Source organism: Schistosoma haematobium, chromosome 1, assembly GCF_000699445.3.
Source record: "Schistosoma haematobium chromosome 1, whole genome shotgun sequence".
NCBI classification, from domain to species: domain Eukaryota; kingdom Metazoa; phylum Platyhelminthes; class Trematoda; order Strigeidida; family Schistosomatidae; genus Schistosoma; species Schistosoma haematobium.
The window spans coordinates 80,590,460-80,609,808 of NC_067196.1; the positions used below are offsets into that span (position 1 = coordinate 80,590,460).

The 19,349-nt window shown below is 33.3% G+C and overlaps 1 protein-coding gene across 1 annotated transcript in view; it reads right to left on the bottom strand.

The window, feature by feature from the left end:
• The window catches only part of MS3_00002238 (uncharacterized protein), a 165,928-nt gene that overhangs the window by 123,401 nt on the left and 23,178 nt on the right, over positions 1 to 19,349 (bottom strand). Inside the window, exons 2-6 of the mRNA XM_051209811.1 lie at positions 17,366 to 17,663; positions 13,529 to 13,696; positions 12,076 to 12,137; positions 8,223 to 8,278; positions 4,109 to 4,209 (exon numbers count right to left, since the gene is read on the bottom strand). Of these exons, the coding sequence (XP_051075272.1) occupies positions 4,109 to 4,209; positions 8,223 to 8,278; positions 12,076 to 12,137; positions 13,529 to 13,696; positions 17,366 to 17,494 (516 nt within the window). The 5' untranslated portion in view covers positions 17,495 to 17,663. The remainder of the gene's footprint in view (positions 1 to 4,108; positions 4,210 to 8,222; positions 8,279 to 12,075; positions 12,138 to 13,528; positions 13,697 to 17,365; positions 17,664 to 19,349) is intronic.

Below are 19,349 nucleotides of genomic sequence, written 5' to 3' on the forward strand. Positions count from 1 at the left end.
CTTTCCTACTTTCGTGAAAACTTTGTTTCACCTAATATTCGGTTAGGAATTTGTAATTTTTACTACAAAAAAGCAAGTTGATAAATTTTAGATAATCGTACAAATAATCAGCACATGTGCGCTTAACTCTTGACACTACGATTCTAAACCTTAAAAGGACATTAATCTGACTGAAGACACACATCAAGGTTTGTTCAAGAACAGGAACCAAATATTTCTATGTGGTTACGATCAACGACTTTCCGTACGAATCGCTTTATCTGCCAACCAGAAGCTTACATCTTTCAGCAGTTAATGTAATTCAGATCTACTGATCCATTTTCACATCTTTTATTTGTTTGACGTTCAGTGTTTAGTGCTGGTAATCTCGAAATTAAGCTTACAACTAAAGTGCTATTAAATACAGAACTACGTATTAGCAGATGTTCAATATACTATTCCTTTAATAGGCAAGTATCATTCGTCCCCAGAAGTGTTATTCATTAAGTTGTTATGTTGAATTTTTCAATCAAGTGAGTTCTTTATCATTTATCTGAATTATCATTTCCATAGCATATAAACATTATCTACTTAATACCAGATGAGTCATTTATAATGAAACAAAATTGTTGTGGTTATAATTTTGTCTAATGAATCACTCAGTACAGGTTGTCAATAGTTAGTTTGTTGTTTAGTCATTTTTTAAAATTCCTAATTACCTATCATTAAAGTAAAGTAATTGGTTATCGATCTTCCAAATTCATAGGAAAAGACTGATACTATAAATTATCCTGCCCAGCCAATAAATCTATATAAAGCCATTCTGATATAAACAGGCATTCAGTACCACTGACATTCGCAGGGCAAGTGAGAAACTTTAAATATATTACATAGATCTAGTAATCTACATTCATTGCAGATCAAATTAGGAACGAGGAAGAATATGTAGTGGCATTGGACAATAACCACACAATCCCCAAAGCTGGACACGAGACTACTCGGAAAATAGATATTCAATATTTAACGCGGAGAAATACCTAACGATGGAGAAGGTGGGAAGAAGGTATTGAATGAATTAGAGTTGATCGAACGGCATGGCTCAGCCATCCAGGCGTGGTCCATCTGAATGGTACCTTATATCTTCTATTCATATTAAATATATTGTCCTTTCTCTAGCCTAACCTTGTTCTACATCATGTTTTGGTAATTGATACGATACAGTGAGTTGGCGTAGTCGATGATGTGACTTCCACGTAAGATCTTATAGATTAGGCAGTTATATCATGACAAATCTACAATTTTAGGATTAGGTCTATTATTAGAGCAGTACTAATATCATAGTAGACCATAATTCTATAAATACATATACCATTATCTTTAAAGCATTATCAACTTAAGTAAAGAAACGGCGCCTATTAAGTAGAAGACCATTCGTCCAGATAAATAAACTATGGAAAAAAAATCTCTAATAAACGTTAAATAAAATCTTGATGTAACGTGTAGTATTAAGATCTTTATTTGATGATTGCTGTGTTGGTTATACCAAAACATAAGACACTTTTAAAATCCTATAAATGTAGGAAAATTGTATTATAACTGTATCTAGTTGACACTGTTCTATATTACATTAATGAAAGTAAACTAAATACCGTTTTAATTATGGTTCAGTGGTAAGAATAACAATCTATATTTAATTTACGACTTTACACAACCGATTTAAAGCTGAATTTTATTGTAAATATAAATAAGCCTATAAACTACATTCATTCATACCTTACATTATTGATTTATGGCATTATGCATTATCAGGATACAATTTTTTATTAGTTAATTATAACTAGCATGTTAAATTGTCAACTAAATTAATATTATTATCAGTCGATGGTTAAGACTATATTCAAAATGTTAATTATATTTTAAGTTCTTGAGATGGTAGAGAAGATTCGTAGTTCAGGTGGATGATTTTGATGGAATTTTATTTTTATTGATTTGGATGGTTTGGTAGTGGAAATATCATCAGCACAAATCTTCTACCTGAATTTTGTGCTGGTAATGTCGTGCAGAATAACGATGAAAACTTCACGACCAAACCATCCAGGTCACAGAACAAAACTCCATCAAAATATTTTAAGTTCTTCCCATAGTGGGTATTCATATTAACCGTTTATTTAAGATATCTGGACTTTAATCTTTAGTCAAACAATTATTTTTTAGAAACTATTGTATTTATCTGTTCTGTTATCTGATTAAATTAATGCTTTTCAAATAGTGATTAGCAGATAAATTAGGATGTTATTGTTAGTTATGTCCATAACTAACTAATCAAATCGTTGCTTAAACGTCCACCACGTCAATCTGGTCTGATTTATCTATAGATTATCGCTGTTGCATGTGAACTACCAATTGAAGGACATTATTATCCTATTATAACAGTGTGACTCATAATTTTCTTTTCATTTCGATAAGACACGCAATACTGGTCTGTATGTTGATGCGATCCACTTAATGGATATAATTCACTTAATCATTGTACTAATCAAATTATTTTTACGTTTGGAAACAGATCAAGTTAAAAGCCAAGTTGCCTTTGTTCTTACTACAGCTTTCAGATAGACTCTGTGGTCGGCAGCATCGCGTTCATGGTTCCAGTAGCATATCTGTAGGACAAATTAAATCCAATAGTTATTCTGTTGGAATTCTTATTCATAATATTTCCAAGTTGATTAACGAAATAATGTGTATATAATTGCTATAACTTGTGGTTTGTACCCATGGTTCTTTGTTTTCCAACCCGTCGCCAATTGTTATAACGCTCGGTTTTACTTCGTCTAATGTTATAACGGTTGGGTTTCCACTTTTACACGTATGAGACGTTAATTTACCTTAGACTAATATCTGCACTAGATTCCCCTTCTTGTATCTATTCTACAGGACTCAACACAACTCAGATCAAGAACACGTGATTAGCCTGACCACAACGTAAATATATTTCCACACCAAAACCCGACACAATCACAACAATAATTAACAACCAGTAATAAGTGAGTCATAATAATAAGGATGGGGGAATATATAACTCATCTGACACCTGTCCGACTATCTACATGTCTGACTAAGCAGACAGCCAATCATTATCATTCTCGCCCAAACATCAATAATGATTATCATTAAATAGTTCATTTCAATATCAAATACTTGACTGTAAGGTTTCTTTAACCTATTACATGGAATTCATTTATCAAAGATCTTATTCAGGCACTAGATATTTCAAACATTATATAACATCTGTAACACTTAACAAAACAATTGAATGCAAAGATGGATGGTAGCTAGCAGTGGAATCCAGGACGCTTGTTTCGTCCTATTTGGGACTTGTCAGATGGATGTGCCTGCATCTCAGAGTTGATGTTCACTCTGGGACTCGACCCCATTACCTTTCGCTTCAAACTCCATCGCGTTATCCACTTAGCTACTGAGTGACTATCAGGACTTCGACTGCTAGCCACTATTCATCTTTGCTGATAAGGCTTGTAAATTAAGGCAATATCGAAGCAATCCGCACAGTATGTACATCTGCCAATAAGTGACTGATCAACTGCAGTCCTAAACACCAATGGGAAGATTCAAGTAAAACAATACTAAGTGAACAAATTAATACAGTTTATTTTAGCAATGATTATGTATGTTGAGTGTATCCTACTCAGTAAAGTAAATTTAAAACTACAGTACGCCTCAATTAATGATAACAAATTAGTATCCAAACCTTCAAACTACATACATTGTAATGTGAACACTTGTGATACTACCTGGTTAACATGTTCGGAGTTGATATGATACAGCTAGGGCCTGAAATTCAATAACCGAGGCTTTCATATTTTACTCACTGAGTTATGGTCTTTGTTTCTATATATCTAGTGTTTATGCTGTTGTAATTTTATCGTACCCTCAGTAAAGTGACTGGTAGATAAACACCCAACAGCTTCTTCACTCATAAATAAACGGAAACCTTTATTTCTTACGGAATAATAGTTTAAAGGGACAATGCAAGTGGATTAAATTTGTTGATTATGACGACATAATTTACACCACTGTAATTAATAAATATATTGAATGAAATGTACTGATTTACCAAAACTTGTGCACCATTTGTTATCATATTTAAACGTTTATATGCCTGTTTCACATCTTCTTTCGACTGTTCAACAGGTACATTTTCCGGTAGAATAGTGGCTAAAAATGGAATAAAACGTGTTTAGAAGGCTTGTACGCACATTAGCATAAATCTACACGAAATGTTTAAAATAATAGAAACCAAAATATGACGAATCAATGCTTTTTATGGGTCATTTGATTTTCGCTTCAACTAAGACTGAATGTCTTTGATTCTGTGCTAGGACAGTTGACATAATTCCCCATTTTTATAGTTTGCGTTGTGGACTGATTTTATCATGAGAAATACTGAAAACCATCAGCCACTGGATAGCCATTCTTCTTAATATGACACTAAGGACGTACCAGAGATCAAACACATGCTTTTACTAAAAAAACATAACAGTATTCAAAATTGCAGTGAATTTTATTATAAAATAAATACAATTGATAGATTTCCCAACCTCAACATGTTATTAGTTAATTCGTTCTATTCAACGACTCCGAATATTTACTTCTTAATAAACATAACGAAATGTAAAACTAAGTTCTTAGTCATCGTTTCTAAAACGGGGAAACAGTAAATTTGGTTCCAGTGCAAAGTCCCAAGTCTCTAATCGAAAACTACAGAGTTAAATATTCTACACATTGTTACTCGATATCTTAAATACTTTCACTGTCCACTCTTTACCAACCAAAGTCTAGAATTTAAGTGGACTAGATAAGGACATTTTTGTTTTTTCAATTCTTTAAACCAGGTTGTAGAAAAAATGTAACTGAAAACAAAATCCATGCCATTGGGTCTCGTTATGAATTTGAATTAAGCAAAAACAACAACTGATGCAGAATAACGTGAATTCATTATATTTTATGATTTCACAAAATATTTCAGTCACATGGCAATCTATAACGTTGGGTATTTTGTCGGAATCGGGTCGACAAATCATTTCAAATTAATGACAATATTTTTTTCTGAGGATTAAACAGTCGTTAAATTTCGATTGCATAACCCTTATATACTCAGGTCTCTTACACCACTTGGAGGAGCATAGGTCGCTCGTCAGGGTTCTCCATCGAACTCTGTCCTTAGTTCTCCTCTCCTCCTCTCACTTTTTTAATGTCTGACTCCAATTCTTGACGCAATGTGTTCCCTGGTCTTCGTATTTTCCTTGTCCCTCTCAGAATTTCAAGTTGTAGATTACCTCCTGATGCAGTTTCATTTCCTCAGTGTATCCTATCGACTTCCAACGTCTACTCCTAGTTTCCTCTTCAGATGAGAGCCGTTTTTTTCTCCCCCCTCCCACTAGACTGTTGCTGATGATATCCGGCCAACGGACATTGTGTATCTTACATAGACAATCGGAAAAATTGAATTGCTTGTACTTTTTATGATGGTTGTGGTAGTTCTCCAAGTTTCATCTCCATAATGTAGAACTGTCTCGACGTTCGTATTGAACATTCTGATTTTGATGTTGGCTGACAGAAAGCTGTTTTGAGTTTCTTATGTTTTTCAATTGTAAGAATATTCCCATTGTGATATCAATCCATGTCTCTACATCTGTATCCGGATTTCATTCTTTATCGATTATGCTCCTATGGTACGTGTAGGTTTCCACCCCTTCCATAGCTACCCCATCAAGTGTTGTTTGGTGTCCTCTGTTTTGTATTTCAGTATCTTGCTTTTTTCCCATGTACATGTTGAGGTCTACTGCTTCAGAAGCTGCCACAACATTGAATATCTTCATCTACAATTATTGCTGTGTATGGGATAGAAGAGCCAGGTCATCTGCAAAGTTCAAACCCTCTAGCCACATAAAAGCTGTTCATTACATTCCGTGCTTCTCCTCAGACATGGAAGTCTCCATAATCGATTCGACAACCAGGAAAAGAGGAAGGTTCAGAGCAAGCAACCTTGTCTGACACCGGTTTACAATTGGAGTTCATCTTTCAGCAGTCCTACATGCACCATTTTGCACTGTAGTTCATCATATAAATTCCTGATGATGTTCACGATTTTCTCAGCTACTCTCACCACAGTGTCGAGGAAGTTCCCATAATTTATCTCCTATCCACACTGTCATATACTTTTCATAATCAAGGAAGCTAATATATAGTGAGAAGTTCCACTCAATTGATTATTCAACGATGGTTCGTAGTGTCGCTATTTGGTGTGTGCATCACCGATCCTTACGAAATCCAAGCTGTTGATCTCGAAGTCGGTCGTCTACTGAATCTTTCATCAGGTTCAGCAATACTCTGTTGAACACCTTTCCTATTATTGACAATAGTGTGGCGCCTCTGTAGTTCTCATATTTGCTCAGATCTCCTTTGTTTGGTATTTTAATGAGATATCCTTCTTTCCAGTCTGTCAGTGACACTTGTTCTTCCTTCCAAATCTTCCTAAATAGACAAGGGAACATGTTTGTTGTTACTTGTATATCTGAGTTTAGTGCTTCAACTGGTACGTTGTCAGTTTCGACTGCTTTCCCACTCTTGATTTGTGTGATGACTACAGTCTATGTCTTCTATCATTGCTGAAGTGACATCTATAGGAAGGTATGTGTGATACTTCGATGTTCGGCTGATTCAATGAAACTGGTCTATTCAAGATTTCCTCGATATGTTCTCCCCATCTGTTCCTCTGTTCTTGAATATGATTGATTGTCTTGCCTTTTATATCGTTGACTGTTCGTTCTGGTGTACTATATTTCCCTTCCATTTTCTTCCTTGTGTCATATGGTTGTCTCATGTTACCCTCTCCTCTGGCGTTGATAGCCCTTAAGCATATTTCTACTTATCGGCCCTAAGGATCTTCTTCACTCTCATGTCCACTTAGTGTATTCGTCCTGTGCCTTGACTTTCTCTTTTCTTGTTCGGCCGTTGTTAATTGCTGTCTTCTTGTGTTTTTCTTTCTCGAGTACTGTTTATGGTTTCTATAAAAATCCACTGCTTATTATGACGGTTATTGTGGCCCAGAACCTCCTGACACGTTGATGTCAATGATTCTCCATAGTGATATCCTCTTCTTTTAGTAGATTTTGTAGGGCTCGAAGCCTGTTGTTGAGAGCTATCTTGAATTATATTTGTTTGTCAGTATCTCGAAGGAAAGCTGTATGAAACATTTGTAATCCTGTTTCTCCAGTTGTCTGTTGCTTCTCTACCCTCCCTTTCATCATAGCCACAACCAGGTGGTGATCTGAAGCTACGTAAGCTCGTTTATTGGGTCCCATATCTTCCATTAAAATTCTGATTTTTTTATGATGCTGGAGATGAAATTATGAAGAGACGCTTCAAGTGGATAGGAAATACATCCAGAAATCATCTAACTGCATCAAAAGGCAAGAGCTTACTTGAAATGCAGAAATGATAAGGAAAACAATTACACCAAGGAACGAATAGCGTCGGTAATTGGAGGCAGACATAAAAAAAATGAATAGAACTTGAAAATAACTGTAGAGGAGAATGGAGAACAGAGTTCAATGAAGAACCCTGACGAGCGACCTACGCTCCTCCACGTGGTGTAATAGGCGTGTTTAAGTAAGTAAATATGATCGATTTGGTTATGTATTATGACTTTTAATTATAATAATTCAGCTAACCAAGAGTGATATTTACTGTTATTCTTCCTTTACCAATAAATATAAATCATGACAGAGTGATAGATGAAATATAATTTAAGCACGCTGATGATGCTATTTAGAAAGAACATTGAAGATCCATGAACAAACCCGTTTATTTCTGACGCACAATATCACCAGAGAATAAACATTTTGTTAAAAGAAATAGATATATGTACATCAGGATTTCCTCTATTATCAAGCTCCCTCTCTTCACAATTTGTATTATTTCAAAAATTATCCAGTCATAGAAATAATACAAGTGACACTGAAATTAAATTCTTTTTTATCACCACGTTTCTAAACTTCAAATCTTAAGTTCTACTAGATTCTCATAGTTTTAAGAGATGTAATGCTTTTTCACTGTTACAATCGGCATAATTCTTTTTCTTGAGCTGTTTACAGTTAACAATCATCTCATGAAATAAAATAATATTTAGTTTCCTTATGAATTTTCACTTTTCACAAATCACTTACCAAAAATTCGTGAAGTTAATTGATCTAAACGAGCATTCTGTTCGGTAATTGAACATCTGAATAATATGAAATAAAACACAGAAATGAATTTATTTTGTGATTTGCACACATTCATACACACAGAAGCCCTGTCTAAACTGTCTGATAAGCAGTATTGAGAAATTGAGGAAACTGGTAAACCTCAGAGTATACTTTAGTTACTATACAAATAATTTGATGTATTAAAATTAAGTGAATATGTAGTGAATATAAACGAATCACAGCGTTTAACAGAGAGTGATGTTTATTTTGAAGAAAATTAGAAAATCACTGAAACCTATGTTTTTTATAAAGTAGTTAATCAAACAATGCTGTCTACTCTCTTCCTTCCTCTTTCTTCTGGTGGTCGACTGGATTATGAAGACCTCTACATCTGAGGGAAAACACAATAAAATGGACAGCTCAAAATCAATTAGACGATTTGGACTTCGCAGATCACCTAGCCCTCCTATCGCATACACATGAACAAATGCAGATAAGGACAGCCAGTGTAACAACAGTCTCTGCATCAGTAGGTCTCAACATACACGGAGTTGAAACTGCGAGAACTACAACAACCACCATCAAGAAGGTGTAAGTATTTATAAATAGCTGTCTACGCAAGATACTTAACATCCATTGGCCGGATACCATCTAGTAACAGCCTTCTGTGGGAGAGAACAAACCAGCTTCCAGCTGAAGAAGAAATTAGGAAAAGACGATGGAAATGGATAGGACATACATTACGCAAATCATTGAACTGCACCTCGAGGTAAGCCCCAACTTGGAATCCTGAAGGGAAGCGCAAAAGAGGAAGGCCAAAGAACACATTACGTCGGGAAAGAGAATCAGACTTGAAAAAGATGAACAACAACCGGGAAGAGCTGGAAAGGATTTCCCAGGACAAGGTTGGATGGAGAATGCTGGTGATCGGCCTATGCTCCTTCACGAGGAGTAACAGGCGTAAGTAAGTAAGTAATCAGTTGTTCAGGTATTATCAAAATACAATCTTCTCAACATATTTAATTACATCAGTAAACATGGAATTGATGAAAAACGACGGTAAATAATAATGTTCATTATATGTCAAGGTCCCGAGAGATTCAATGAAACAAATTTTCATCTACAATATATATTGTATATTTAATACATAAAACAGGATAGTTAATTTCCTTGGTTTTATATAATCCACAATAGTATAATCTCCTTTAAAAGTAAACTTTTTAATAGCTTCAACGACGGTCTGTCCAATACAGACACTCATCAAATTCCTATTAACAAAAAGATGATTTATCAAATCGTAGGAATCAATTGTTTGCACATATATTCCCGAAGACGTCGGTGTGTACCAAAGAAAAAATGGTTTACAATGACTCATTCAACTGATGGTAAATGTTTACAAAACAACCACGTTGAATTTTTGTAAAAATAGACTATGTGTTATTCTTTTTGTTCTCTAAAAAGAGCAAAACATAATCCATTTTGTTAATGATATATTTCTCTCCTAATATATTTGTTAAACAATGATCAATTATATAATGTTTCTCTGTTGCTTATAAACAGGATGATAGGCGTAGTGAGAAAAAAATAATTTTTTTAAAAAGAATTTAGCTAAAACAAAGTGTAATTATGGATATAAAAAATGTTTAGAAGAAAAATGCCTCATTCACTGTTTGATGGGCAAAAGCGAGTCAAACATATGCCTGGTTGGCGAGACTATTTACTATGGACGACCTTTGAAGGAATCTTAAATAACCTTGAGAAATTTCAGCCAATAAGGAGACAGATGGTGTACAATAACAATATATGATACAAAATGAAAAGCTTGTAGTGGATACATTTGTTTAATATGGTTTAAAAATCTTCTAAGATTAGAAAGAGGCTCTACCGTTACACATGTTACAGGAACTCATCCATGTGACTCCATAATAGTCGACCTCTGGAGCCATGATAAGGTAGCAAAAATTATTTTAACCTCGACCACATTGCTTCTATGATACTTGTGTGTACTCCGATTGTGTGGTCTACAAAATGCCGCTTGTGGACGACGACACGTGGCTTATAATCAAGTCTATGTAAGCATCGATTCATTCTCTAGTCATCCGTGTATATTTTAGTTCCCGGCTGCACATACTCTCGTATAATTGGTAGTATGGTTGTAGCTTGTCGGTTTCTATAGCGTTGGAAGTGTCTTTTTTTGAGACTATATATCGTATATACCAAGGCCTACTTATGTTTATTTATGGAAGTGCTAATTACACAGAAAAAAAAGATGAGTGATAAAGTGTTCAGTGGAAATAAAATGAATTAATGATATTCTATTATTCTTCTTGCTCTATTCAAAGGTATCAGAATCGACACCATGACCGCTCAATGCAACAATATATTTATCTAAACTTAGATCCAACTACTTTCAAGATAAATATCACTGAAGTAAATTATTTTTACACTATCATATACTATATTACATAAAATTATTTAAGAGAACTGTGTCCAAATAATCAAACCTCCAGGTCACATGGGAAAAATGAGACAAGTGTTCAGTGCTTTCTGATTTTGAATATACCTATAGATAGATACCTATGATAAAAATTACTCTCATTTTATAAAAAAAAGGTCTCTACGAAAAAATATGTTGGAAATACATGTGTTCGTTAACATATCAAGTATTAAAGTAAATAATGAATGTCTTATTTATTGTTGTTTACCTATTAGCCACTTCGTCACGTTGTAGACTTAGTACCTGCTGTTTTGTTATTTATATGAGACAGTTATATTGTGTCTGCTAAAATAAAAATCAAATGAGTCATTTTATAACAAGAAATCCTAATTCATCGAAAAAGCTGAAGAGATGAATAGCGAAAATATTAGACCAGAAAAAAACAACAACTGAATAATCAATTAGAATGCAGTTTAAACTGTGACTCAGACAACAAAATGAAATAGGGTCAATGTTTGTTTACAAATATATTCGAATGTTAAATATCCCAAACTGTAATGTACGTAAAAATAACGATTTTGTTTTTACCGGTTGTTTAGGCAAGAAAAATAATTGAATCATACATAATTCTGCACTATCAACTTTGAGATGGTTATTCAAATATTATTTAAATATTAATTTATTATTGAGCAATGACTACTAACCATGTGACCACTAGAGACTAGCTTCATGAGGGAATTCTCGGAGTTCTAGTGAGAAGCCGTGACCAGTGGAGTCCAATCCATGTCGAGTAGAGACAGGTATCTACCTCAGTACAATGGAGGATGGTCGTGCAATTTTGCGGACAGTTTGAGGTTAGACCTTAACACTTCTGGATGCCAACCAGCTCAGTGGTCTGAAGTTTAAACGTTCGTGCACGAGACCGAAGGCCCTACGTTTGAATTCCACGTGTAAGATCGTGGATGCGTACTGCTGTGGTGTCCCATACTAGGATGAAACGGTCATCCATTGCTTCCAGGTTCTCAATGGTGGTCTAACATTGATTGGTTCATGAACTCAATTACATTATTAAACTATACTTATCTATGAATTTCGACATAAATTTTATCATATTTAAGACCTACTTATTTATTAAAATTAAGTTTAATTTTTACTTGTGAACTTTAAGTTTAAGTAACTGATGCCTGTTAAGGTAAACTTTCTTCTAAAATATTTCCATGTCGTAACTTGTTTTCAAAGCTTATCTTATTTATAAGCAACGAGATTATTACACTTAACTACTGAAATATGTATACGTCATTACAAATTGTGAATAGGCCTTTTTAAAAAAAGGTTTGCCTTTGTAAGTATATTCATGAAATAAACAATAAACAATATCATGAAACTGAGACTCACATTTCTTGACATTCAAAATCAGTTACTTTTTCGGAATACTCCTCAAACGAAATATTGTCCATCTGTAACATAAATGTTAAAGTATCACAATTTATTGAGTTAATAAGAAAAAAGCTAGGCAAACATCTGCTGTATGCTTTTTCTACTGTCCACACGTCACTTTAAATGAAACAACGTAAGTGAATTATAAGAACGGTTTATGAAAATTAGATAGTTACACTGACTAATCAGTGATTTAGCAACCGACTTCATGTTTGTTCAATCCTTAGTGTTTCAGTAATATTGTCAATGAAGTTGCAATCTTTCCACTAGTTTAAGGTACTCAACATGCAGGCACCATGTTTGAATGTTAGACGGAATTGAATTTAGTCGATGATAAACCATGGACCCTGATTATAACTGTCAGCCGGCATGAAACCAGTGTCCGAGGTTTCCTGCAGTCTAACTCTAGCCATTTAACTCAGATATACTGACTATACACTAAAGCAGAAAATCAGAAATAAAATCCTTTATTCATAATGTGAACACACTTGATTAGACTTCAAGCAAAACATGTTCCAAAAATACAAAAGTATTAGCAGAATCATTAATATACAATTATCATAAATTTAGATTTATCAGTATTGATTATCTCTATAAAAATCAAATCTAATCTAATTTTTCACATTAGTATCTTGACTTTCACCTTGACAGCAAGTCATTACATTTAATTTCTGTACTGATAGACGAAGATTTAAATGAATATGGAGGCATTGTGATTTCCCTATTGTTACAGATAGACATTTTTAAACAGCTTAATCAAGAACAGTGTATAGGCAAAGGTTTGTCTACTACCTGGCTCCTTCAGATATTCAATACCCCATGTATTTTTATAGATTAAGTGAATCGAATTGTTAAGAGCAATAAACAATACGAAGCAAAAATTTAAATGTTTACAAAAAAACATGCGATTCATAGAGAAAATCAGTTTTATTTTAAAAGTTAAATCGTTGACGTTTCCAAATTGAAATCATCAGTGGAATAATGAGAAATCAAAAAGTTTAAAATAATCACCACTTAAGGTAAATCGGAACAATATATATTCAGGTGATAATTATGATGTCCCTAGTAATATATAAATGTTTTTCAGTTAGATATTACTTGTGAATATGTTAGTAAAAGTGACAAACAGAGTCTTCCTCTCTTAGATAACTGAGTTTATACTAGATGACAATTACGTCCACTGATAACCGTTATTCGAATCCCAATGATTGATTCAAGGATGACTGATTCCTACTGAATATTCAGTCATATTGCTTCCCACAGATAAATTATTGAAAATTAGGCGATAATGAATGATGAATGATCAATTTAATAAATGATTCATTAGAAAGTTGACTTTACAGTTTGGAATCAACAAAATTTTCATCAGATAAAAGGTGTAAAATTTAAATTAAATTTTAATCAAACTTACTTGTTCAACTAGTTCATTTTCATTGATAAAAGATTTTACTTTATCAGTTACATCTTCCTTTTCAACTTCACTTTCAATAATAATTGGAACAGCAAAACGAGGTTTCTTTTTTAATACTCCACGTGGTTCACTCGGGAATACATGAACTGAATCAGATGTCTGCGAAGTCTGTTTAAAAAGGTAGATATTAGAATAAGCAGAACATTAAAATAAGTTACCTGAATGTATAGTTTTCAAATAATACTATCATCAATTTAAGTGGCTTGGAATTTCAACTTTCACTTACCCGAATAGCAATTTGTGTTATGTATTTATGATATGTATAATCGATTATTGTACTGATTGTTCGAATATTTCTGTTGATGTGTAGGACTGCAATTAAACAGTTTTCTATTGGTATATGTACATCCTGTTCGGTATATCCAACAGACATGTCCCAAATAGGACGAAATGCACGTCCTGGACTCCATTGTTAGGTGCTACCTCTACTAATAATAAAACTTTTTTCTTTTCAGAAATCTATATATTAAATAGTCGTGAAAAGGATACTAAACGATAACATTTGAAGATTGACTGTCGAAGACTATCGTTTTGAATCAAATACAAGTCCTTATACAAGGTTTTAATCAAGCTAAGCTTACAATGGCAGAACGATTTCATAAATTACGCTAATAGACACCTAATGTTAAAAAGCATTTTACATTATAATCAGACGTCAGAAAGGACTATGCCTGCGCAATTCAATTTTTTCCCACAAATCAAGAACTATGGTCAATTTAGTGAAAACGTAACTCACATTTTTAAAGACAACCCTATGCAAACACAGAGCTTGGAAAATGAAGACCGAGCTTCTTTAGTAAAATACAAATTTATTAAACTAGCAGACTATTAATGAAAGCTAACGTATTCGGCTCGATTCCTTCTGTAAAGATCATCGCCAAAATATAAGTACACTCTGCTAACAAGTATCGAATAGAACGAAACTACCATTCTAGATTCTGCTACTAACCACAATCGCTTTATTCTAGAAACCTCGTAAGCAATCAATTCAACAACACTTTGGTTTTATCCCAAACTAGTTCTTGACTTCTTACTCTAAAAAGATTTTATTGTATTTGTTAAATCTAAAAAAAATGAAAACAACTATCAATCTATTCATTTGTCTAGTTTCCACGAGAAATGATGATAAGCTTCATAGTTATTAATCTTGTCAAAAATTTACACAAGACATATGGTAAGTTTGGAAACGTTAACTGATTTGAATTAATGTGAACTGTAAGTGTTGTTCATTCAGATACAAAAATTTTAAAGTCTGGATGTACTAGAAAACAGTAAACAATTGTATCACTTACATGTTCTGGACCCAATTATCTATGAGATTTTACTTGTGTATGTAATCGAAGAGTTCAAAACTAGGTAAAAACATCTACCAAGTAGTTATCATCTTTAAATAATTTAAAAATAACATCATTTGGTGCTTAATATTACAGTGAAATCAGAACTATCGTAATAAAATATATTGATTTCTTATTTAGGTTTAGAATTAAGTAAATAAATGACACGTTGTATGTCGGATTTCATTCTAACACATTATCAGCATTAATATAGAGTGATTACAATACTCGAATTTAATCAAAGTCCTACTGGTTTCACAGGCTTATATTCTACTGACGCGTGGTGCTTGAGTTCTACCATAAATAATCAAATTGTCAGAATTCACTTCGTCACAATCGTCGAATTCCACTAAATACTGATGAAGTTTCTTTTTGTTTGTTCCTTATTATAACCAACCTACTGAATACAAACCATTCTGAATAACATTTTGTATACATATTGAGTTCAGCATAAGGTCATACTTAATCAATATTGTCCAAGTCACTGAATGTTTAAAAAATAATCTCAATATATTTGATGGAAGTCTTATTAGCGCTAGAAACATAGTATGTAATCAATCCGTAAGAAGCTGTAGAATAACCTCATTTTTATTTTTTGAAGTTTATAGTAGAATTTAAAGCTTGTTAATGGTTAGAAAGCACAGATAACTATTAGTTACTCAACGGAACTTTACAATTTAATGGCTGAATTAGTGCATACAGAATATGAGTCAAGATGAAGATACAAACACTGATGTAATTTAAGGTAAGAATATAGTTTTTGGACGACTTCGAGCGACGCTTAAGAAACCTTGGCGAAATTCGCCAGTGTGCTATGTTCGAAAGTGCGTTACTGTTGTGACAGGAGGTGTCCGGAATCTGATAGTGATGCACGATGTGCTAGGCGCTAAACCCCGCGACTGACTACTTGAGCGAGAAGGCACATTAGGCCATCGGATAAACGCTCAAATACTCATATTTATACAACTCTACCCTTTATGAAATTAATCCATTTCCTGGCCAATGAAGTGCATTTGTCCTTCAGATCACTACTGATCATCATCGACTGGCCTTCTCATTAGGCTACTTCTGACTGGGTCACTATATCAGTTATTAATTAGTGTGAAGAATTATAATTGGTATTTAGAGTTGGATTAGGGTAAGGAATTAGAGTAAGGGTTTTCATCGCGAAGTGACATCGACAATAATGACATAATTCTATATAACCATATGTTTAAATGAATTCCGCACCGAAATCCAAGACTCACTGTCTAATTTTATTGCTTCGTCCATAAATTATAGTCACGCCGTAAATTAATACATCTCTTTTTCACAGGTCACCATTAATTTTTTTAAACTTGAAGCCAATGAATAAACCAAAAAACAACGATAACAGTAACATTTCGCTACTTTAATAAGTTTGTCAATCAGTAAGGTGATTCAGATAACTTATGTCACAAGATTAGTCACTGATTAGTATTACGTTTATTAAGAGAGAAAGTAACTGCTTATTGATATGGAAACCTTACATATTATAAACTGTATCAACAATGAATGACAAACAGCGTAACATGATTCACTCTTCTTTAAAAAATGTAATGCGATAGAATCACATTTATTTGACGGAAGTAACAGTGAATACTGAATTGAGAGATAATGATCGAATGAAGAATTCATTAGAAATATCAAAGTATAATCATAAAACTTTTGAGTTGCTTAAGTTGAAAAATAATGTTGAAGGAAATTAAATAACAGTGCATAGAATGGTATGTTAGTTGAATGTAATCTCCAGTTTTTATGTCGATAAATTGGAAACAGTCGGAACTGAAGATACAGTATGAGACCTATATGACTACGTGTGCACGATAATGATGGATAGCTTCTTTATCACTGAAATCTAGTAACACACTCAAACTATGCAACCATCGATTCCTAGGTCATAATCCGTTCGTACTTCTAAATAACCCTCCCTTATCATCAAGCCTAACCCTCTTTGTCTTTATTCTCTACTGGAAATCAGATACTCACTCTTGTATCGTGAAGCATTTATTCACATTCCTAACAGAAATCATAAAAATCTGTACGTGATAGACTTACATTTCACATGACTTAACAATCAACAGTACCATTGTTTGTATTGACCTCTACTGTTTGAATTTCAGATTGAGGAAAAATACAAAATAATTGGTTAGTGAGATTTCGTATGAATTTTGAGATTTGAATTTCGTGCTACCAGACTCTAATCATCAAGGTGTATTATCAGTGAAGTTGAAAGAATCTCTGTTACCTTCAAAATGCAACAGTGGTGTGTGAGTTGTGATACTTTGTTCCCAATAAATCTAATACTATATATAATATATACTAATATTTATGGCTTGGCTAGAAATCACTACAACGTAAATGTATTTCATAATGAAATTAATGAAATCAGTTATGCATCAATAGTTTCGCTTACATTACTTACTTCATATTCTTCGAAGGTTAAATTTAGTGGATCCTGTATAATATTGTTCACTTCCATTGGCTCAATTGTTATGAGTGATTCAAACTCAGTGCTCTCATTTAAATTCAGATGTTTTTTATTCCAATCCATATTGTCAGGAGTTCACAAACGTAAAGTAATTTGGTACGACTTAAATTTTATTACATTTGCATATTGTGTATAATGTGAAGAATAAAAAAATATTTGAGATATATCGCTTATGCTAACCAACCGAAGTTAAGTCCATTTCGTCTCGAAGTAATTGATAGTCTTTTAAAGTCTGAAAAAGACAATATAAAAGGTCAATTAGTATTACATCATTAATAACGTTGGTGTAGTTTTGTTCTCTGAGCTGGATTGTTTCGACTTGAAGCTCTCATTATTCTTTCGGACAACATCATTAGTGAAAAACCCAGATAGAAGTGAAGTGTTCGAACTTCGTGCTAATGATGTTCAGAAAAACAATGAATGTCCAATGACCAAACCATCGAGCTCCATCTAAATCACCCACCTGGAGTACTAATCTTTTACACCATCTTGTAATCATTATTAACGTCTTCAATAAACTCAAGATATTTATTATCAAAATAATATTCCCCATAAAGTAACATTAACAAGAGAATGGTTGAAATCTGAGGTCAATAAACAACTGTTTCATTGTAGTTTGAAACTTCCTAGCAGTATTCTTGCACAAAATTAAACATACTTGAACTTAAAACTTTCGGGTTTCTGAGATATCATGATATATTCACATCACACAATAAACATCTTTTGGCTTACATAAACAACCTCAGACAAACATAGATCTATCACGAATACCATAAAACATCATCAGTCCTGAGTAGCTCATTGGTTCAGTAGAGTTGTGAAACCCATTTCAGTGTAAGTTATTAGAGAAGACATAGTTTTTTAACAGTTTAACTGTTTGCTATGACTAATTTTCATCTTGGATGGACATCAGTGATGAAATAAATGACAATCAAGATATCCAGAAAACTAATACGAAATAACCATCAAATGTATACTGATATTTGTGAACCATCTTTATGTTATTAGCTAAGACAGAACGAAAATTTCATTGATAATTTCTTCTATGTATTAATTATTGCGGACGTTCTAAAATGCTTTAAGTGTTGTTGTTTATTTTGAAAAATTTAAATAAATATTCTCATATATGATGGAATACAACTAACCCTAGAGAAGATTTGTAGCTCAGATGGACGATTTTGGTGGACTTCAATCTGAAGTTTGTGCTGATGATAACGTTTAGAAGAACGATGAAAGCTCCACGACTAAACCATCGAGCTCAGAGAACAAAACTCCACCAAAAATAACTAATCCTATTTTTTTCTATCGATTGAGAATTGTTTTCAATGAATGAAATTGAAGTGTTGATGTATGTTAGGGCGGCAGTTAATCAAAGATATCGTTTTTTACAGGACACTTTCAATTATACACAGTTTGTGCTTGCTTTCAACAAAACGCACGGCTATAATCAAAATCCAATATGTAAATTCCATATTGAATACATCACCACACTGTTTCACTACCCATTTATCATATTCAAGGTTAAGATATATGATAATTTAATTTTGATCAACAGAATATGAATCGTGTGTAGACAAAACAATACCGGTGAGGGTTCAAGTGGATAAAATAAGTCGACAGAATTATTTATGTTTACTAATCATACGTTCATTGGTCACCACTTGATATAAAGATACTCCATTATTATTTCATTCAACTCAGTAAGTTTGATCTTGTATGGGGTCGTGAGTCCTAAATGTTGAAATGTCTTAATCACTGATGAAATAGTCATTTTTTCCGACCAGTTTGCAACTAATAACCGTTTGTGTTGAAAATGAAATTTAAAATGCTTACAATAGTTGTTTCGAATGAGCAGTGAATCACTTCATGAAAAGTAATGCAAAACCATCGTAAAATATAAACAATTAGAGATCCAAAG